This window comes from Haemaphysalis longicornis, unplaced genomic scaffold (genome assembly GCF_048455015.1).
Source record: "Haemaphysalis longicornis isolate Haplotype H1 unplaced genomic scaffold, Haemaphysalis longicornis Haplotype H1 scaffold_7, whole genome shotgun sequence".
Taxonomy (NCBI): Eukaryota; Metazoa; Arthropoda; class Arachnida; order Ixodida; family Ixodidae; genus Haemaphysalis; species Haemaphysalis longicornis.
This window is the reverse complement of record NW_027526422.1, coordinates 136,790,680-136,813,416: the sequence shown is the minus strand read 5'-3', so window position 1 is coordinate 136,813,416 and position 22,737 is coordinate 136,790,680. Positions and strand designations below refer to the sequence as shown.

The 22,737-nt window shown below is 46.8% G+C and overlaps 1 protein-coding gene across 1 annotated transcript; it reads right to left on the bottom strand.

The window, feature by feature from the left end:
• Nucleotides 1–457: 457 nt before the first annotated feature.
• LOC144146566 (uncharacterized) lies at nt 458–15,405 on the bottom strand. Its single transcript, XM_077678509.1, has 6 exons — nt 15,272–15,405; nt 13,311–14,259; nt 3,604–3,608; nt 3,389–3,418; nt 1,133–2,117; nt 458–592 (listed from the first exon to the last, which is right to left on the bottom strand). Coding segments are annotated over exons 1-6 (1,974 nt in total). The 5' UTR covers nt 15,275–15,405; the 3' UTR covers nt 458–590.
• Between the last annotated feature and the right edge of the window lie 7,332 nt (nt 15,406–22,737).

Genomic DNA, 22,737 nt, shown 5'->3' with positions numbered 1-22,737 from the left:
AGTCGAGCTTTGACATTAGAAAAAGGTTAAAGTTTTTAACCGGTATAATGCCATACCATGCCTACGTATATAAACTGGTCAAAAATACATCATAAACAGCTGAGGTTTCAAAGGCGTGTTCATTAAGTCGAGTATTGTTGCATAGCAGCCTCATAAATTGCCACAGGCGCCTCGTCACAACCACCGCACGTGGAAACCGGGGGAATGCGCATACGTGTTAACAATGAGGAGCGATATGTGCGTCGAATTTTAATTAAAACCCACCACGGCAGAAGCCAAAAGAACGCAGTGTTCACGTCAGTGCTGGCGTGTCGAAAGAGGTTCGTCCACAACCTCATGACTCTAATCAGCACCCTATATGTCAGCAATAGAAATTCTACGAGTTCAAAAACAGGGATAACTGTGGCTTAGACGAGGTGCGAGCCGCTGCTGCAAGAACTGAAACAGTGGACACAGCTTAGTGAATTTGTACACTTTATTTTCGCATTTCGGGGGTGCTACTATAGCGACACCGAAATTAGGAATGCATCCCTCGAGGGTTGAACCTCGTTGACTTCGTCGATTACTTGCTGCATTTCTTGAAAAGGTGTTTCTGAAAACAAAGGATGTAGAATTAATCGTGAGAGCAATATAAAGTGTCTTGATATGGCCTCTGTAAAGTTTCTTCCCTCTACATGTCAGGGTGTTTCTGTCCCGAAACATGATTGGTGCAAGTTTTATAAAATTTTATAGACCTTCAAATTAAGGCCATCATTGCATGAAGAAACATTCACAAAATGGCGAAAGTTGTATTCCGCAAACAACTCTGGGCGTGCTATGAATTTGGTATCGGTTGCAGCAATTTGTAATGCCCATGGCACTTTCTCTCGCGCCGTGTTCATGAAGGGAACTTGAGCTCCGAACGTTTTGGTTTCCCCTCGAATGAAGAGCAAACATGACGCATACCAAAAAATTGTCAAAATCCTACTACCTCAAAGGAAGACACCTCTAACAAAGATAGCGACCGGATAATGCCCCAGAGCTAGAATTCTAAAGTCTACTCAAACAATGCTTTTCCTGAAGTTATAATTGCGCACATTGGCGCAATTACCTCGTTTCTACTATCTCAGGCGAAAATATCTCCAGTACTTACACTTCTTCTTGCGGAGGAGGGTGGTGTAGTCGAAGGGAGAGCCAAGACCGTAGCCGTAGTTCAGGCCGTAGGCGCCAAGACCGTGGCCGAAACCGTAGTGGCCGACACCGTAGCCGAGGTGGCCAACACCATAGCCGTAGACTGGAGCAGCGTGGGCGACGCCGTAGGAGGCGACGACTGGGGCAGCGTGGGCGACGGTGGCCACAGCTGGGGCGTGGTGGACGGTGGTGGTGGCAACAGCTGGGGCGGCGTGGATGGCAGCAACAGCTGGGGCAGCAGCGTAGGTGGCGACTGGAGCAGCAGCAACGACTTGGGCGGGGCGGACGAAGCTGGTCACGGCTGGAGCGGTCTGGTAGGTGGCGACGCGGGTCACAGCTGGGGCAGCGGCGTAGGTGGCAACTGGAGCAGCGGCCACAACTGGGGCAGAGCGGACAACGCTGGTCACAGCTGGTGCAGCAGCATAGGTGGCGACTGGGGCAGCGGCCACAACTGGGGCGGGGCGGACGAAGCTGGTCACAGCTGGAGCAGTGGCGTAGGTGGAAACAGTCTTGGTGACAGCTGGAGCAGCGACGGCGTAGCTGGCGGCTGGGGCGAAGGTAGCGACTGGAGCAGCAGCCACGACTGGAGCAGAGCGGACGACGCTGGTCACGGCTGGAGCAGCAGCGTAGGTGGCGACTGGGGCAGCGGCGTAGGTGGCAACTGGGGCAGCGTGGGCGACAGTGGCCACGGCTGGAGCAGCGTGGTAGGTGGACACGGTCTTGGCAACAGCTGGGGCAGCAACGGCAACGCCAGCGGCTGGGGCGTAGCTGTAGCCGAGGCCGAGACCAGAGTATCCGACACCGTGGGCCAGGCCGTAGTTGGACAGGCCGTATCCGGCGTAGCCAAGACCACCGTAGCCGAGGCCGTAGCCAAGACCGTAACCACCGAAGCCGGTGTAGCCAGCGAAGGCGCTGGTGGCCAGAGCCAGGACAATGCAGGCGCGGATCTGCGCACCAAAAACGTCCAATGCACTGTTTTATGGTTGCGAATAAAAGCATTGCTGCCTTGTGCATGAACCACTGGTTAAGTTGCACGGTGTGTCTTGTAGAGTTAGGGTAGCCTTATTGCATGCGCCATGATATTCTCGAGTTTGCCCTGCTGCAGTGTGTGAAATGTAAACCGTCCGCACCATATTTCTGGTAAGCAGTTTATTGTTAACTTGCATTATTGTTCTTTCGTTCGTATGCGTTTAATGCTTCCTACATGTCTTGCACTGGAACATTGCACAAGGCTACGAAGGGATGTTTTTTCAGAAGCGGCGCTTTCGACGACTAATTATATTTCACTGCAGAAAAGGAATTGAAGCATTAGGAGTTGTTTACACTACACGATATATTTATTACACGGTGCGGATCTGCGAAGCAAAATGCCCAATACAGTGATTAATGTTTTGATATGACAGCACGGCTGCTTTGCGTGCCAATCTTTAATCATGCTGTTTACCAATTTGTAGACATTCCGATGTCAGGAGCCAATAAATCTCCTGGATTCTAAACACTTCCACGCAAAAATTTTCATGGCATAATTTGGTAGACTGTGCCTTTTTGTGCAGTTTTTAAAATCTGGTGTTCTTTCCTGTTTCAGTCTTGTAAGATTGACGGCTACTTAAGAGCGTATCACACGCGTTTTTCACGTCCAAAATGCTTCAGCAGCGTATTTTGTTACTAGGTGGCGGCCTATCTTGCACGATATTCTTCGATGTACGGCTGCGCAATTTCTTTAGAGTGATGGGGTATTTCCAGAACATATGGCCAAATTTAACGCGGAGAATTACTCTTTCATGCGCTAGTGTAAATGTGGAGAGCTTGCTGTGTGGGATGATGAAACTCTCAACAAAACTGTTATTTTTTCCCCGCTTGGAATCATCACCAAAGCTAATACATCGCCAACAATCAGCATTTTTCTTGTGATTTATGTATGCTACAATAATCGAATTAGTCACATCACGTATGTCTTTTTTGTAACAAATAATTCCAAACTTGTATTAAAAAGAGCCACTGCCAAATTAAATTTAGCCGTTATCCTAAGCAAAACTGAATCTAAAACGACTCATTTCGTGGAGAGAAATTCACCAGGAAAAGAGGAAGAAAACCTGGAGGTTGTGCTAAAGGTTGACTATTAAGACTGAATATAGTAAGAGATAGCGGGCCATGGGGTGCTTTGGAAAGGCATCGCAATATTTCAAACAAGTGGAAAATTTTCTAGGGCGGGACTTACCATGGTGTCGTTCAGCTGCTGTAGGTCCAACTGCTGATTTCGCTACTGTTCCAGCTCCCTTAAATACAGGTGCGCCCTTGGGTGGCGCCGCAGTGATTTCTCAGCAAGCGCTTAGCAAATACGGGCAAGGAGGGGTGTCGTGCATCTTTGGAAGGTCAAAAAGATGAAATAGAGCCGCGAGGAAATTGTTGCGAAAAAGGAGTACTACCATGCACTTGAACTGCATAAGAAATAAGGGGGGAGGGTGAGGCAGAGACTGCTGCGATTTCAGGCGGCCGCGAAAAAGGCGGATGCGGTCAGCTGACCTCGACACTGCAAATACTTGCCATGAAGAATGTTCTCGTCCCTGGTGATGTCCAATCACACCTAGTTAGAATGCAGTTTAATAACGCGCGCACGAATGAAAAATACAAGCCATGAAATAAAGACTTGGGCGTACGGTAGGAGAAGGCTCTAACGCGGCACGTACAAAACCGGCCTATGGGCACTCATGCTAACGGAATTTCAAGAAGCTCATTTGCACTGCGTGTTTTAATAGTCTCCCTTCGCACAACTTTGTCGTCTGATCATGGGTGCTTTAATTCTGGAACGCATTTATTGTAAGGGACCATTGTCCATCAGAATAATTTTGAAAAAATAATCACGTTTTTTCACTAGCCTGGTGGGCGTGCCGGATAGCATTGCACGGTGCATTCCAAAGTTTGACAACCACGATATGCCTTTGCGCCCGAGCGTGTTCCCGCCGGGAGGCAATACTTACAAAGCAAGTGAGCTTTCAGGCGTTTCAAGATGGCATAAACGACTCTGTCGTTAAAATTGTCTGCTGCACCCCCACACATTAAATAAATCTTAATATAAGGTATTTCCGAAACCTTAATTTCATAATAATTGAGACAAATATATGACGAGAACAAGCAATAAATCGAAATGCTCTGTGTCTACCACAGGTAATTTAACCAAGTGGGTCTACCGACATTTTGAAACCCGGTTGAAACACAATGCGTATAAATGAACTCAATGTATTCGTCAGTGTCATAATAAAATGTTCAATACATGTCGTGAGTTTGTGATAATGAAGAGATTGAGGTATTCGCAAAGTGTTTTCTAATTATACGTAGCATTCAGTGGAAAAATGACTCTGACCTACATAAGTCCCATTTTCCCTTATTTTGTGTAGTTCGCAAAGGGAAGGTACTACACTTTTTCTGTGGTACAGCGTCTAAAGTTCATATTTCAAAACGTGTCTTGGGCGAAAATATTATAAGCTTACTTTTGCCCGTTTTGCAATGTATTGGCAAAAAACAGTGTTACAACACGGATTTCGCGAAACCTGTGTCGTGACGCCTCGTTCACGACGCATCAGTTATCAAGTCTCTTCCGTGATGTCTTATCCATCAAGCTTCCAGTATTTTCAGTGTATAGGACACTTGCACAAAGGAAGACAGAAAGCGCGATGTTGATCGCGGCGCGGGAATGCGATCAATCGAATTCAGGCACAACGTTCCAATTCTAGGATCTGCCGTAGTCAATCGGCATTCCCAGCTAATGTACCGTGAGTACGTCACTAGGCACGAGTAAAGACTGTTGATGTTCGTTTCCCCGAAGTCCCGTGCCGATCAGGAACCCAATCACCCGGGCTCGGTTTGATTTGGGAGGAGGCTCGCGGGGCGATGGTGTTGAAGTTCTCGCAGAATTGACAAACTAAGGGCGTTTGTATTTGATGAAGGCAAACGAAGAGCTTATATACAACTATTTACATTAGAGCAACTGGATTCATGAGTAACAAAAAGGATAACTTCAAACTTCAGTTACACGCTATAGCTCCAAGTGTGCACCAGTCACTCGAGCTTCTCAACTCCGTCTAACTATCCTAGGCTCGGAGCGGACACAAACCGCTCTAGAAACGACGGCCGGGACTCTGTTTCCGCGCAGGACCCGTCTAGTTGCCCGGTACACAGCTGTAACGTAAATTTCTAACGCGATCCTCCAGTTTACCTCTCGCTTTGGGGGCTCACAAATCCCAACCCAGCTTCAGCAGTCTAGACTCCGTGTCTCGCCCGGAACTGGCTAGCTGAACGCTCTTTAGCGGCCAAGTTCGGCCTTATAACACCTTGCTATTACTGTCTCTTGGGAACGCCCCTCTAGCGTTAGTGCACGCGTAAGGGAGGGCCCAAATTTACGTAGACAGCTGTCACTCAGCCATTTTCCGAATATTCGATTAGGCGCCACCACCTTCGGGTCAAAAGCCTGTGCGCAGGCGAGCATGCACGCGGCGGCGGGTACACATGACTCCGAAGGGTGGAGAAAAAAATTGGCGGTTACCGAAAGGCAGCTGTTCCATCGGTGGTTCGCGACAAAGGGATCTCGCGGGAAAGCCGCCGCTGCCGTGCGGTCAGACGACAATTTTCCCTTCGTTGTCAGCTACGCACACAATGCTCGGAACTTGGCGGGGCCATCTGCCTTCGTAATTAAAGGGGATTATTCCAGCGGCATTCTCGACATCCAGGCAAGCCATCTCCCGAACGCGCAGCAGCGATTTGACGACGGCCACAGCGTAGTGTCGGCAGTTCTGTGCCGCTAGACCGAGCGGCGGGAATCTATCCTTTAACACGCAAGGCCGTTGCGCCTGGCCACTGACCTCATGAGCAGACCTTACAGCACGTTTTAATGCTCAAATTGAATGGCATCGCTCTCTAATGGCATCGTTGATCCTAAACCGGTGCTTGTTTAGGTAGGTTAGTTTTCCCTACCTAACTGGAAGTCAATGGCTCCGCAATGCGTGTTGTGTCGTCTGTGTAGTCATGTCTCTACGCGCCAGTGAATGTCCTGTGTTTAACCTAAACATGACCTTTATGGTCAGCAGCACGCTTATGCGTCTAGCGTCATGAATCGGTAACTGTAAAAAGTACAGTCCAACACAAAGGAAATGCGGTTGCGCACATATGAATGGGAACCCAAAAATAGCACATTTTTTCTATGCAAGTCAAATCGTGACATCACTTCATAACGGCAGCAAAATTTGTATGTGTGACTTTCTAAACATACCCCAGCCGCATAATTATGCCATCTCCACTGCCAAATTCCTCGATTACCTGTGTTCTGGTTCATATTTTTATGTTCGTTTTTCGTTTTTTCATGACATTAACATTGAATTTTACAACGTGAGTACCGGCTTAGTTAAGAAGGCCCAAAAGGGAAACTTTAGGCCTAAGCAGGAGCATGCCCGATAGTTACCCTGTTAATCTGTTCAAGTGATGCAAACGGACAAGCTTATTAGAGGGCACTCGTTTATGATGCGGACGAGTGCCGTCACGTGGTATTTTGATATTTCGCGGGGTTTCTTGGCCAGTCAAAATAAATGAGTGCGCTTAGTGTGGCGTTAAAATACCACAGTTGCATCCCACTCGTGGGTACCACAATTGCCTTACTGACGCGTTAATGACTGGGGCAGTACTTCTCGAGTTAAATAATTAATTAGTTATACCTAATTAAGTCTAATAACTAAAAAATCACCGGGTGCTACACCACCGTTCTGGAAACATTATGCGCTAAGTGTGCTTCGAGTGACTCCATTGCTCTTTTTAAAATCTCGGTGCATGATAGCTGGGACACCCTGTACAGCATCCCGTTGTCATGGTTGACTGACAGCGCCACGTCCCATGCAACTGCCAGCGCGAACTCAATGCAGACCTGACCCTTTTATGAAATTGTCCCCTCGCTTTTAATAAAACTAAGTGAGCTCAGAATCGATTTGAAAGGCAAAATGGCTTGTCAACTTCTGCATCTCAGGACGTCCTCTTAAATGTTGACTTTTATTGTCGTGAAAATGGCCTCGAAGCAATTATTAACAGAAATTTCATATTCGCCTAACCAACCCGATCAAACCCAAACATTCTATTAGCGTAATCCTTTTTTTTTGTTGTTGTTGTCAAGTGCTGGCGGTTGAATTATTTTGTGTCGCTATATAAACAGCTAATCTTTTTTTCTTTGTAAAATGCTTCCGTGCGTGAACACTGTTTGTGTTGCAAGTGTCAACGGGTGCCCGACGGTAAGCCGAGGGATATTTACGTCGCCTTTAGCTTCGGCAGCATGATAACATTGTTGACCTTACCGCCAAAATAAACTCAATGTAATTCAATTCAGTTCAAGTCAGGGGGCCCTTCTTCACACATCCCGCCACTCCAGTAAGGCGAAGTGTTTATCGCACTATGCCTGTTTTTCTGGTTCTTTTTCTGGTGATATAGTAATCACGTCTACAAAATCACCCGTCACGGTGAACATTAACCCTATAGTGTCAGCTGCGTACGGGAGTGTAACCTCCGTTCATTACGAAGGGACATGCATACATATCGGAGGTACTCTTTGCAGCGAAGCTGCATATGCCTTGGTTTCCACATACAGGGTCCGGGAAAAAATCGGCGGTAATTAGAAATTTCTCGCACCCAAGAACTGGTATTTGGTGTTTTCTTCTAGAAGTGGTCTCGGTGTGACATTAAGGGCTTCTGGAGCGACATTTCCGTCGGTGTATTTCACGTCTGGACTGAGGGCCGCGGGTTAATTGGCGTATTCATGGGAGGTTATGGGCAATACTACACCAGGGTGGCCAATCCTGCTTTGCTGAGGGAGCGCGTTACCGGCAATGATCGCCGAAGTCAGGCCGCTCCCCAAGCCTCATTCTGCAATTCCATTAGCTAATTAGCTGGCCAGTATTTTCAATAGGAAATTACAAACAAACGTATTTTCTTTCGCGCCCATCTGTGTACTGCGCCCAGCTTCATTGGCCATCCTTCTGCACAAAGTGGATTTTTATAATTTGTAGGAGAAAAAAATTGTGGCAGCCTCATGACTGCCACCAATTGTTTCAAATTAGTTGTCACCTAAAATAATTTTTTGCTTGTGAGTTGCTACACGGTGTAAGACAAATATTTGCCGTTCCTGCTGTTCCTACAAAAACCTAACGGACGCCACCGACCCTTAATGGAACGGTGGGGTCCCGCCATTCCTCCAAAAAGGAACTAGTTCCAGGAGCGCCGTTTCTTGGAACGCCGTTCCGGGGCTATCGCGTGTCCTCGTGATATCGCCCAACCGGCGCTAAAGCTGTCGACATCGCCAAAGCCGTGAGAGACGAGAGCAAACCCAGTGGCGTTGATGTTATTTAGTGTTTTGGTACCATCAATAATTAATGTGGTAAAGCAAGAACAGGGTACTGTTCATTGTTACGACTTGCGTCACCACATTGGAGCCTTAGCTATCACCACAATCTGCGGAATACGTAGAAGCAGCATAGCGGTGGCCGTAGCTTAAATCAACCTGGCTTAAAGTCGGCTGCCTACTACAGTGGAGTTTATTGATTATGACATTGATATCAGAAGAACACCGACGCGCTTGTTGCTCGCTCTATAGGAGCATGTTTCCGCCTGATATTTTCAATATATGCTCCGAATAAATGGCAATGTAAACAATGTGGTTTATTGGCGCCTCGTCCCATAGTAGGCACCGGCATGTGCAATGCGAAATGAAAGCAGAAGAAGAACAAGCCCAATATTTGTTCCGGCTCATGGTTGAGTGCTTCTTCAACGCCTTGAGCGCGCAAGCAGCAGGCGACACGCGGGCGCCCCAATGACAGGATGCGCGTGATGGTTTAGTCTCCCGGCTTCCGCAAAGCGCAGGCGCGCTGCTTTCACGCAGCACCGTTAGAAAGCTCTAGAAGTACCTGCAGCCACGCACTCCTTTGTTCCGCTCAAGTGTAAACCACATAGCCTGCAACAAATTCCGTGATGAGCGTGTAAGCACACAACAGCTGGGAGCGTGGCTATCCTGACGCGTACGCTGGCCGCTATCGCGAGACCACGGGTGGCGAAGAGGAGGCCTTGTAAGACGGCAGGCGCTTCAGACGGCCGCGAGAAGGAAGGCGCTGACACTGAAAACGGTGCCCGTCGGGCGCGCGGGTTTCTCAGTAGGCAGCGACCCTTGCATTTCAACAGCCACGCGAGCTACAAATGAAGGAGCAAGGTCAACCGGACTGCTTTAGAAGCAGACCGCTGTGTCCGCGCGCGTATCTTGGGGGTGGAATGCGCTGTGTGTTTTAATGTACTTACGTGGGGTCCCCTTCCTTTGGTGGCATTGAGAACGTTCACCTGCGCAATCGCAGCCGCGGGTGCAGACACAGAATTTCGCGCTACCCGCGCGCTGCGCAATTCGTTTGCAGGTGGACCCAACGGATCAGGGAAGTGGCCAATACGAATGTTTTAACTCGTTGAGTTGCGTTATCCGAGACAGGGTATTTGCTGATATGTCTGGAACAGGCGGCGGTGTGCGGTTATGTTTAGCGCGTGGCATTCGTGTCGTGTGCCGTGCTCAGTATTCGCCCCGTGGTTCTGGCCTATTACGATGCTGAATAAAATAACTACGTTGGGTCAGATCATGGGCGTTGGTTGTCTGGTTGAGTAAAACACTCATGACGGGAATGTGGTAGTATCTCTGCCTTAAAATGAGCCAAGGTATGAGGGTCTCTTTGCTATACTTCGAAATTCTTGCAACGAAATCAAGTCTAACGCATGTGATGAAAAGGAAAACCCGCCGACCGGACTGTTGCAACCAGATGGTATGTAGGGTAAAGGCTGGTACAAGCACGTACAATGCGGCAACTTTTCCGACTGCATGGGTACTTCGCAACCCACGCCCCATCAGAGTCTGAATATGTTGATGAGGTGGTTCGGCAAGCTTTAGCGTACGCAATTAACAAGAAGCGCTATTCCGCATCTGACCCCGGCCGCGGTGGCTACTTTTCTGTTGTAGGCGAGAAGCGGAAACGCCCGTGTGTCGAGACTTTCGCGGACATTGAAGATCCCCAAGTGGTCAAAATTATTCCAGAGCCTTCCACTACGGCAACCCCTCATGCAGCTTCGGAGCGTCAAAAAACGCAATCAATTAAACTATTGTTTGTGCTTGTTTGAATAGCTGTAAAAAATTCCAAATTTTTTTGGGCAGGTTGGCCAGTCTCCTCGCAATGCATTTAGCACGTGGTGCAGAAAGTATGAAGTGGTGCTTCAAACTTTTTATTAAACGAAATCGCGCAGTAAGCTGCAGTTTCTCTACGTTAAGCAAAAAAAAACGGATGTTAAACATTATCCTCACACTGCCCACGTACCATGCGAAATTTAGGCTTAGCTGATGAGAAAGGCATTATACGCTGTTCTAAAACTATCTACAACTCTCTACGCTTTTCCGTCGCGAGCGGCTAAAACTTTATTTCGAGAGTACACGCCGCCAGTGAACGCACAATTGAATTTTTCAAATGCTCTCATGCCTCGTGTGCATGCCCTAATATCTATTAATGACATCTCTCACTTCCTCCTTCATTTAAAGGCCTGACACCTGCCATAATTCATTCCATTATTATGCAAAATGTCACTAGAGCGGGTGCTCTAGTGACATAGCAAATTATCCGTTATTATGCGAAATGTCACTAGAGCGGGTGCTCTAGTGACACTGCAAAAAAGGATTGAAAATTGAAAGGGTAATTTTATGCGCGAGGAACGAGGGGGGACTTTTCGGGAAGACGCTCTTCAACTTATCCATATTTGTTCACCCAACACGGAAACTGTAGCAGTAACAGCAGAATTGCCTGTCGGGCTAACAAGTGAAACCGCTTCTCTGAAATAAAAACATCGCTGAGTCCGACTTAAATAATGATTACTCTAAAAAAATGGTAGCCATCCGGCAGTGCGAAAGTACGTGTCCAGCGAAACTGTTGCAAACCACAACACATGCTTGGGGGAGGGTATGAAATGTTCCTCGTCAACCCCACGAGCTTGTCACTGGCACTTGGTCTTGTCTGGCCACAACTTCTGGGTCCTACCTAGCCTTACACGTGTGCCTAACTTCGAATTAAGTCAACAACCGTTTTCGATAGCAGCTGCAGACCTAATATTCACCAGGAGCATAAGATGGGGTGGGGGATTTTTATTGTTCACTGGCGCCTTATCATCCAGAATGCGGTTTCGACGCTTGTTTCCGGGTCGTTTGTTACACGAATACTGAACTCTAAGCTGTATGCCTAATTAGCCTGACGCCTGCGCTCAGCGTCTTGGGCGATAACTGCTGGGCACCGCCTGGAGTTTTTGTTGATGACATGAAAATTACCGACAACCCAGATGCTAACAGCTTCGCTGTAAAACGGAGCAGGGTCGGACGGCCTGCCTTTCTGAATTTTCTGGTCTATTAGAGTTTTTTCTTCAAACATAAAGTACGTAGCGCCGTCACCGTCGGGGGTATAGTTCCTTGTGAAAGGAGGAAGATAGTAACATAAGTGTTCGTTTTTCTGTGTACCTTTATCACCACTAGTTGACTTCCTTGAAACAACGCAAACTTGCTCAATGTATGCGTGTTTCACAACTCACGGTTATACCAGGCACGTCGGCACTCAGGTCCTCCCCAATGGTGGACAGCTTCGTTATGTGGAGAGGAAGACACAGGAAGGGACGTCTAGAGCAAAATTGACGTTTTCGTTTCGCATTTATTTGATAGCTGAAGGCGGCGAACAAAGCATGAACTATTTGTTATGGTGTTTGAGCAAGAAACTTTTAAAACTGCACGCACAGCTCTTTTCTTTCTTTCAAACGTCCGGCAAAATGTATTCGCTCGTAAGTTTACCGTTTCCCGTATGTGACACGGTTCGATGAAGGTATAGCATTCGGAAATCGGCAACATGCGTCAAAACGTTTACCCAGGCTCGTATCATCGTCTATCTTCATTTGAAAAACAACTGCGGGGGGGGGGGGTGATTGAACACGCGTTCATGCAGTCAGCAGGACCAACTTAGTCACTCAGACACGCTGGCGGCTCCCACTTATGTGTTTACAGTTTACAGGTGCCCGAACTTCGGTAGAGCGCAATAATATACAAGTAGGGAAGTAGAGCGATCAAATGGCTCCAGGTTCCGCATCAAAGCCCAGCAGATGCGTCGAAGAAAATCGCTAAAAGTGAGCTAAGCGAGCCCCATGCAAACAAAACGTGCTCTAGCAGAAGGCAAGGCAGTGCAAAATGCGCAATGCTCTGTTCAGGCCGTAGTCGCATGTACCGGAGACTTTAGGCAGTGCATGCGAGAGTGTAAATCTCATATTGCACCAACAGTAGCGAGAGCACTGCCAGAACAAATGGAATGAATGCAGCGTATACCAGTACTAACTGCGCTTAGGAAACGGAAAAAAATGAGGAGAACCATATTGAATTCGTAAAGTTTATTGTCCCATATTCCTCGCGGCAGGTGGCGATTCCGCGAACGGCAGTGCATTTGTCGAGACTATGTAAACCTCGACGGTTTCCTCGATTACTGGCGTCAGTCCAGGGGCAGGTGTTTCTGAAAAGGAAAGCAAGTGAAGGTATTAATATAGTATTATAAGATAAGTACTATTGTGTGTTATTTTATTTTTTCTCGACACAGTGCAATGGTGGAATAATGCCGTGAAAGCAATACGTTTTCAAGAAATCACAAGAGCAATAAATTTAAAGACAGTTTTCGTGGGAAGAAGAAAAAACAGTGCGACAGCTGAACTCAATATCAGGACACTTTACCATTCCCGCGCTGTGGCATCGACCTTCTACTCATTATCGAAATTCATAACACACCATAGACACTGCTGTCACGTCGACTATACGAAACTCAAATACTCTGCTGCCTTCTAGAGTGGTTCTGCATGAACAACTTGGCAACCCACTCGCACATCGAAAATTCGTCAAAGTTACGCCGCCTTTCAGAATATTATCACTACATTTTTTTTGTACTCTCACAAAACGCTTCAGAGTACAAAAAAATTGTAATCCCACAAACACCGTGGGGTTACTAGTATTCCCCCCTGCCATTCTAATCGTTTACGGGTTTGCAAATACGAGCGTGAGAGAAAATTCGTGTAGCACTTACATTTCTTCTTGCGGAGCAGGGTGTTGTAGTTGAAGGGAGATCCAAGACCATAGCCGTAGTTCAGGCCGTAAGCGCCGAGACCGTGCCCGAAACCGTAGTGGCCAACACCGTAGCCGAGGGTGCCGACACCGTAGCCGTAGACTGGGGCAGCGTGGGCGACGCCATAGGAGGCGACGACTGGGGCAGCGTGGGCGACGGTGGCCACAGCTGGGGCGTGGTGGACGGTGGTGGTGGCAACAGCTGGGGCGTGGTGCACGGCAGCAACAGCTGGGGCAGCCGCGTAGGTGGCGACAGGAGCAGCAGCAATGACTGGTGCCGAACGCACAACGCTGGTCACGGCTGGGGCAGCAGCGTAGGCGGCGACTGGAGCAGCAGCTACGATTGGGGCCGGGCGTACAATGCTAGTCACAGCTGGGGTAGCACCGTAGGTGGTGATTGGGGCAGCAGCGACGACCGGGGCTGGACGTACAACACTGGTCACGGCTGGAGCAGCGTGGTAGGTGGACACGGTCTTGGTGACAGCTGGAGCAGCGACGGCGAAGCGGGCGGCTGGGGCGAAGGTGGCAACGGGAGCAGCCGCCACCACTGGGGCAGAGCGCACAACGCTGGTCACAGCCGGACCAGTAGCGTAAGTGGCGACTGGGGCAGCGGCGTAGGTGGCGACTGGGGAAGCATGGGCGACGGTGGCCACAGCTGGAGCAGTGTGGTAGGTAGACACGGTCCTGGCGACAGCTGGAGTGGCGATGGCTACACTAGCGGCTGGGGCGTAGCTGTAGCCGAGTCCGAGACCAGAGTAGCCAACACCATGAGCGAGGCCGTAGTGGGAAAGGCCATATCCGGCATAGCCGAGGCCGCCGTAGCCGAGGCCGTAGCCAAGGCCGTATCTACCGGCGCCGGTGTAGCCAGCGAAGGCGCTGCTGGCCAGAAGCAGGACAATGCAAGTGCGGATCTGCGAAGCAAAATGTACAGTACAGTTATAAAGTTAAAGGAGAATGCATTCCCGCTTTGTGCCGGAAGTTCTAGTGGCTTTCTTTTCACCTTCGAGTAGCTGTCTGCCAGACAAAAGTGAAAAGCAATAGCAACATTCCATTTGAATGTTGTGCACTTCAAGAAATTTTGAAGGATTATATAGTCCGAAACGTTGGGCATCAAAGTTGTGAAAAAACGTGTACTTCTTTTCTCTTTTTGGGTCTCGGGCTTTGCCAAGTGAAACTCCTACTTCCAACAATGTAATTTTCTCTACCGCATTCTTCGTACGCATTACCTTTCCTCGATATTTTTGTACGATGTGCTGGTCTTGCGGCCCACTGTCCGCTATAGGGCTTGCCTGGTTTGCTGCGTAAGGCATACAATTTTTTGTACTAACTCCCTAGTCTTTTTTTAACCCTTCGCTGCTTTAATATTCAGTTAATATATATATTCTATGTGGAGTTCAAATGGCATTTACAGGAGTTCGTAAAAATCTTACCGTTTAGCTCCGCCCTTGGAACACTGTCAATGCTACTACACAAACCGCGGGCATTCTTCAATTACGTTCGAATGCCATGTACAGGAGTTCGTAAAAATCTTATCGTTTATCTTCCCCCTTGAAACACTGTCAATGCTACTATACAAACCGTGGGCATTCTTCTATTACCCTCATAGAGCTGGTGTATGTAAAATAAAGCTGTCTTTTTCTTCGCGTTTTTTTTTTCAGTTTTGATAGGCAATTGTAGTGATTGCGTCTAGGTTATTAGATCATCAAAGTTTCCCTTCTGACACATCTCACACAAAACGAAATAGCTGGTGCAGCAACAAATCGCGATCATTTGGTATTGACGGTAGAAACGGGTAGAGAAGTTGGACGGGCCACTTTAAGATGGTAAGGATCAATTATACAAAAATAATGCTTGAGCACAAGAGGTCTTTTGGGGCTCTTTGGGGTGTTTCAAGCCACTGGACAAATCAACAAATGTGCTTACCATGGTGGGGTACAGCTGTTGTAAGTCCAACTGCTGATTTTACTATGGTTGAGAGGCGTTTATATACAGAAGGCCACTTCGATTGCGTTGGAGTCGGTTCTTAGTAATGTGGTAAAAATTTTGGGGAAGGAATACGGAAGAAGCCCATCTGAATATTCAAATAAAAAGCCGATTGGTGTGTAGTTTTCGGCTCTACGCTTGCATTGAATCTCTAATAAGGGGGAAGGCGATGCCAAAGCGTCGCGGGGCTAAAGCGGGAGCGAGAAATGTGAATTCGAATTCTGCCCAGTGACCTTGGAAGGATGACTTATCGTCTTGGCGAAAGTTCTCGTCATTTTTGACTGACGATTATATCTTGCGCGAACAGATTCTAATCTTGAATATAAAACAGACGCAATTAGGCTGGGGGAAGCCGGATGTGCCGCCGCGAAATGGTTTCATATCACGATCGCGAAACCTGCTTTGGGGCACTCGCGCCGAGGGAAAGCGAAACATACATGCGCGGCACCACCCTTTTCTCGCAACTCTCATTTTGACACTTCTTGCTCAAACCCCCGCAGCGTCCATGAAAGAAACAAATTGGTCATGTGCTCTCGCTGAATGCGAAAAAAAAATCGGAAGCGAATCAGGATTTGCGGCTCATGGCATGGATGAGCTGGAGGCGTGTGCACTGTTAAAGCTGGGAGTTTATAACCATGAGGCATTTTCGATGCCAAAGCGCTGCAAGAATATTTTATTTTAGGCACGTACAATTGAAGGAAGACAACCTGCCACCCACTTTCGAAGCCAGCCATATCGCGACCCCCTGCCCATCCAGCGCAAAATGGATTGACAACAAAGGAAAACCTTCTTTTCAGTAGCACATTTGCATCGTCTGTTGCAATCAATTCTTATTGTGGTCAATTGAAATTCACACCTTTTTCGTGTTATTTAACTTTCGGTTCTTCCGGAATTTCCTGCCACCGTTTCGTAGAAATAGAAATGCGTGATACCGGGGGGCTGGCTGAAAGGGGACCTCGGTGAGAATTTGATCGTGAGCTGCAATGTGAGGATCACCTTAGTGGCCCATTGGTACAGTCAAAGATGGCAAACAAAAAGAAAACACGGGCTGTTAAACTGTACTTGGAATGGCTTCGGCTGTTTTGAGCCAATAAATAGCTTTGAACAATTTCCGAACCTGAACTGCAGAAAACTATTAGAGACGTGCATATCGCAGGCCTAATTTACAAGAACGGATTCTGTTCCAACTGGCTAGAGGGCTGTTGCATTGAATTGCTGTAACGCCTATCTCGCAGTAAAGTGTGGTGTGGCATCTCGTTTGACATCATGCTTAAGACCAGGACCAGCGCACATAACTAATTTCTGTTAGCATGGTTGGTCTGTAGGTGCAGGGCAATGAACGCCGGGTGGGTTAAATTTACTCTCTCATACCGCGTGCTTGATAGCTGAGGTGTTGGCTGGGGCTGGCAGGCAACAAATTTGAATGTCTAATTTTAGCACGCCAGAAACTGACCCCATTGTTTCCATGCAGGTGTACTAGCATAAATGTTGACTGTACAGGTAAAACAAATGCAGCTAAAGAACTGTGCAAACTCGTAGAATTCTGGCCTAAGCACTATTATGCAACTTGTCCGTTTCATCGTCCCCACCTTTTCCTTGCTGCAGTGAAGGAACACGTCGACCAACACAGCGTATGTTTTTATTTGGATGTTTGTTTGGAACAGGTCGAATAAAATACTGTCTTTTCTATGTGTTTTACCTTTCTTTGTGTTATTAGCTTGAGGAAGCTAGATTAGACGCAACTTCAAGATGTCTTGTTATTTTTACTTTATTTTTACTTTGTGTGCGAATTTTTTGTTCTCAATTATTCTCAAAAATCAGCTGGACTACATGCATCTTAAATAATGTTGGGATTCATTTTAAGCTTACACTTTATTTCATTATCTCCGCGATTTCTTGGTTCCAATTCGGTTAATCGCGTGGCAGCCTTAGAATATTCACACTTTTGCAGTTTTTTTTTGCTCACTTTCAGCGCTTTTTGTATCTTGGAATGCTTCCTGGAGCGAACGTCGCATTACTTCGCTAGGACATAGGTGCTGCCAGCTTTGAATATCAGGGGCCAAACTTAATGTCATCTGAAATTGTTTGACTTGTTGTTTTGCTTAGAGTATTCTTGTTTTCTTTTCCATTTGTAAAATGATGTATGTTTCCACTGGTACAAAAATTATTCAAATCAACAAGTCAATTTTTTTATGTCCAGATAAAACTGGGTGGTTTCCTGGGTAAAAGCTACATAAGCAGCTTGACACAGCCCAAGAAACCACTAGAAGGCTCAGCAAAAAGCGTAATTACAAAAATACAAGTTTACACTTGAGCATAGCAGAATGGCATTGCAACAATAAAAAAATAAATGGTTTGCACACTTTCAAACATTCGTAATATTTCACAAAAGCACACAAAAAATGACAAGATGAGAATAGCATTTCCTACAGGCGATTCAAAACATAATTGCCAGAATATGTATACCTCAACTCTTAAATTATAAAGCAGAAGTAATCTAAAGAGTCGTACTACGAATCTCAAAAATATTGTCTAACTTGTTTGTGTGAGAATTTCGCTGTGTTTTGATATTTGTTCAAAGCCGATGGAAGGTTATAGGCCAACATTTGGAGTTTGTAATTACCACGAAAATAACGTGTTTTCATGACGTCATGACGTCGTCTGTCTATATTTGAACTCTGGTATTGTAAGCCATCGAATAAGGTTAGAACAGTTCTGATACTGGGTGAAGAGAAATAGTGAGTCTGCGAAAGCCGAAACTCATAAATGTAGTCTACTTTAATTATAGTATGTTCTTCGAATGCTTTCTGTGCTGCATAGAGTTGTTCAATGTTGGCTATCAGCCGCACCATTTTTTTTTTCTGGAGAAGGACAATTTTAAACTTTAATATGCCAAATTCCTCAAATCGGCCTTTATGATAAGATTGAAACCCCAACAATATTTTTATGGGGGCTCTTCCGAAATTCACACATAATAAAACTGTTTCACTGCCTACCTTTTAAAAGTATTGTTTACGCTATAAAATATAATGCAAGTGGCACAATGTAGTCTGTTAGGTTCCTATCTGATGCGTGAGTTTCGTATACTTGTACATCCGCTTGAATGAATCTAGAAAAGTGGTTATGGCGTGCTTTGAGCACAATCCAGTCTTTTAGTGCGGGGTTTTAGTTGGCTAGACAAATTCTTGTAAATTAGACAGCTTGCTTCTATTCTGTGTGGCAACAAACTTAATTGAATTATTTCCTTCACTTTCGCCATCTGTTCCATAATTACTGGATGTCGTAAGAGTACGGTTTCCGTCTACGTCATTTGGGCAGACAATGGAAACGGAATAGCACGGCGTGCCTCTTTAGGAGGTGCTCGTAATCCGGACGGGGCGAACGATCACATTTTAAGGCGGTCTGTCCTACGCTGCACAAAACACTGTTTCCGAAGCCATCTGAATGAGCAGTTTGGCTAGGTGTTGATATACCCTGTTAGGCTTTGTGAATTTGTGCATTTGAAAATATCTTTTCAACATTTTACTGACATCGCATGGCGAAATCCTTTAAATTGGATAAATATATTTCTGTTAGTAATATGTATTAGCAACAACCAATTGGTTAAATTAATCAATGAAACATTTATTGGAGAATCTGTCAGAACACCCATTCAGTAGCTGGTTCTGATACTAGCGATCATAAGAGCTTCCTCAGTTTTCTCGCAATCACCAAACTTGCCAAACGATACTTTAAATCGGTATAAATGAACATCGCTAATATCACATGCCGAATTGTTTCGGTGTCTGTGCCCTTGTCGCGCTGTGGTGTATCCTCAAGTTAGCGCCCTAGGATTACTTGGTTCCGCTGTCGTACCCTTCGAAAGGCGCTCCTCCTTGTACTCTTTCTCGCGACTCACGGCCGGGCTACAGCGGCAGCGTCCGCCGCTCTAGCCCGTCCATGGTCGACGCTGTTGCTGCGTCCTCGACGCCACACCCGCAAATTCCAGGTAACGGCAGAATGTCTGGTTTCACTTTTTGTAGAGCCACGTGTGTGAAATAATGTGACGTCACATGGGCAATTGTTGTGGTTGTCGTTTAAAGCTTTGCTTTCCAACCACCTTGATGGCGTGAATTGGAGCCTTTTTTTAATCCCCCTGTATTCCGTGATGCCGGCCTTTTCTAGGAACCGGCGGCAGCGTATTTTAACACTGAGTCAGGCAATTTTAAAAGGAAGGTCTCTAGAACATTGTAGAGCACTGCACGGTACCGGGATGATCCAAAAGCTAGGGCACGGCCCGTTCCGCGGGCCGGGCCGTGCCTCCCGAAGCGGTTTATCGGTGGGCTCGGGCAGGGCCCGGGCTCGAGGCCGTGGGCCCTGGCCGGGCTCAGACTTCGATACATAGGCCTGTCCTTTATTATTTCCAACGTGAAGTGTAGAGGATAGCATTAATGAAATGTTGTCAGTTTATTGGCACGTGCCTCTTGACGATAGTTCTATGCATTGTTTTAAAAACATGTTTTGCCAGGTCTTGTAGACATTCCGGCGTAATTTAATGGCATTTTATGTACTGCATCGCATTTTATATTCTAGAGTATAGCACACAAAAGATATGATTACGAGGAATGCCGTAGCGGGGAAGACATTAATTCGAACAATCTGGAACTCTGCACCTATGTCAATGAACACGTGCGCTTTACATGTGGAACCCATTGAAATGCGGCTACCCTGGTCGGGAATCGAACTCGCGGGGTAGGGAAACATAACTGTTGAGCAACCACTAGAACACTGCACGGGCGTGATCTTAATGCCAGAGCCTGGCCCAGATCCCGCATTGTGAAGCCCGAGCCCGTCCCAGGCCCGTTACACCAAGCCCGGGACCGGCCTGGGCGCGGCCATTCATAAGAGAGCCTTGCCCGGGCCCGGCCCGGGCCCGGTCATTTTTTTTAACCCAGGGAGGGCCCGCGTGTGCGTGACCAGGTCCGGTATTTGACGCTGAAGGAAATTGATTGCTAACATTTGGTTGAGCGTCTTGGCAGCGGGCATACAGATGAAACATGTCTATACAAGCACGTCGTGAACTGAAACATAAAAAAATAAGGGTTTAAAAGTGTATACGCAGTCTAGCTTACACCATCTGCTGTTCACGCCACATCGTCCTGATAATAGCTCGTATTCTTACACAAGAGATACCATCATTTTTGACGACTAGACTCTTGGCAACTTTATGTGGTTGTCTCGGCCACAAGTTGATGTCGCAGAATTTTTTTTCGCTCCGAATTTGAATCTGCAATATGTATGTACGTGCGTTGAAATATTTCACCTGCAGTGGTTGTTAAGCGGTGGTGTTTCTCTACCCCGCGAATTTGATTCCAGGCCACGGCAGCCGCATTTCGATTGGTAAGACATCTGAAACACACGTGTACAGAGACATAAGTGCACAGCTTCAGATTGACTGAAATAATTACTTCCGCGCTAGGGCATATCATGCTATATTCGCTTTGGTATTGTTATACTGTAGTTGAGGCCCGTCCGGCTGAACTTTAACACATGCTCAGTATAAGTATAGGCATCTTCAGTACATAACCATTTATTTATTTCTCCGCCATCTTTATCTCTCTCGTTCTCTATCCAAGCTCTTTCCTCGCATTTGCCTTCCACACACATAACAGCTGGCCAGATATAGTACCATCAGGACGACCTTTCTGGTTTTTTTTTTTCATTTCAATAAAATTGCTGTGTCTCTTGCTATGTTATACAGTGAAATATAAATCTTGACACAGTACAAGAAGCGTCCTTACATTATACTATAGTGACTATTAAACGTAGAAAAACATGTTTTTAAAACAACGCATAGAATAACATCAAGAAGCGCGTAAAAACAAACTCAGAATATTCATTTTAACGCTATTTTCTACACCTCACGTCGGATGTATGAACGGCCGGGCGTACGAAACAACTCAGAATATTCATTTTAACGCTATTTTCTACATCTTATGTCGGATGTATGAACGGCCGGGCGTACGAATTCAAGCCCAAGCCCGGGCGCGGCCCGGCCCACGGGCCGGGCCGTGCCCGGTCTTTCGGGTTGGCCCAGGCCCGTGCAGTGCTCTAGCAACCACTGCAGGTGAAACATTTCAATGCACGTACATTCTCGTGGATTGAAACACAGCCCCAAAAATTTCAGCATACCAACTTGTGGGCACGAAGACGCTCAACCATATATAATAAATTCCTTCATAGTTTGGTCGTGTCCCATCAAGAGTAAACAGGTACCGCAGAAAGAACGCCCCTTCTTAGACATTAGAAACGTGGAGCAGTGGGAGACCGCGCTGCTCAGCTCCCATCCCGAAGTGCAAGTCGAACTCGTCCGGATGGCTGAAGACGCCGCCGGTGTCCAAGGACTCCTGGCTGCCGCCTAAAAGGGGGAAGAGAACCGAGGAGGACCTTCAACCTCTTCCTTTTCCCACCGGGCACAAAATAAAGTTGTTCTCTCTCTCTCCTTCATAGTTTAAGTCGGGAGTGGTCACGCACACGCGGGCCCTCCTTATGCTTAAAAGTAAATCACCGGTTCCAGGCTGGGCCTGGGCTTGAGACGACGGGCCCGGGCCGGGCTCAGTACAGGTTAACTCATGAACGCCCGAGCCGGGTCGGGTTCGGGCTTCATAAAGAGGGCTTGGAGCGGGCCAGGGCCCTGAAATCAGTCCCGCGCAGGGTTCTAGTATCTTGATCAAAAATGATATTCTTTTCTTGAAAGGACTGGAAGCTGGTCTGCTTGATTTGAAATGCGCGCAAATGAGCATTTTGATTCAGACACCCCCGAATCGAATCTCTTCGTGTAAGCTTTTTAGAGATCCGCGTTGTGGCCTGCTCGCCAAAAAGAGCTCGTTCAGACATTGCTTATTACAAGACATATGAAGGATATTTCGGTGCTGTGCAATCGAGCTGAAAACAGGGTGATCAAGCTAGTGAAAGCTGGTCACTTGCTGTGCAAAATTGCTGAAGATAACTTCAATGTGTTTGTTAAGAAAATCTGCACCCTCGGCAGTGCTATCATACAGAAATGCCACCGCTTTAAACTTGTAAACAGCCGTCACATCACGCAACAGTTCGCGCGCCATTCAGGTATCATGGCGATTTCGTCCTGCACAGGAGCATCCTTGTCGTCGTGTTCTCCACCAACCGAGCTTATCAGTTGAACTGCAATAATAACGATACGGTGATAACTGTACGCCAAAGAAAGTCAGAAAGTATTATTTATTTATTTATTTATTTATTTTTTAATTTATTTATTTATTTATTTATTTATTGTACATACTGGAGGCCGTAACCAGGGCTATGGCAAGAGTGGAGAGGAGAGGGAAGTACAGAAAAACGCACGGAGTATAGTTTGTGGCGTCAAATGCTAGAGCATATTATTATACAAT

What these genes read in the sequence shown, in the direction of transcription:
- LOC144146566 (XM_077678509.1), bottom strand. An exon ending in AGCAGCTGAACGACACCATG is followed by an intron (nt 2,118 to 3,388) that starts GTAAGTCCCGCC and finishes TTTGGTGCGCAG; the next exon opens with ATCCGCGCCTGCATTGTCCT.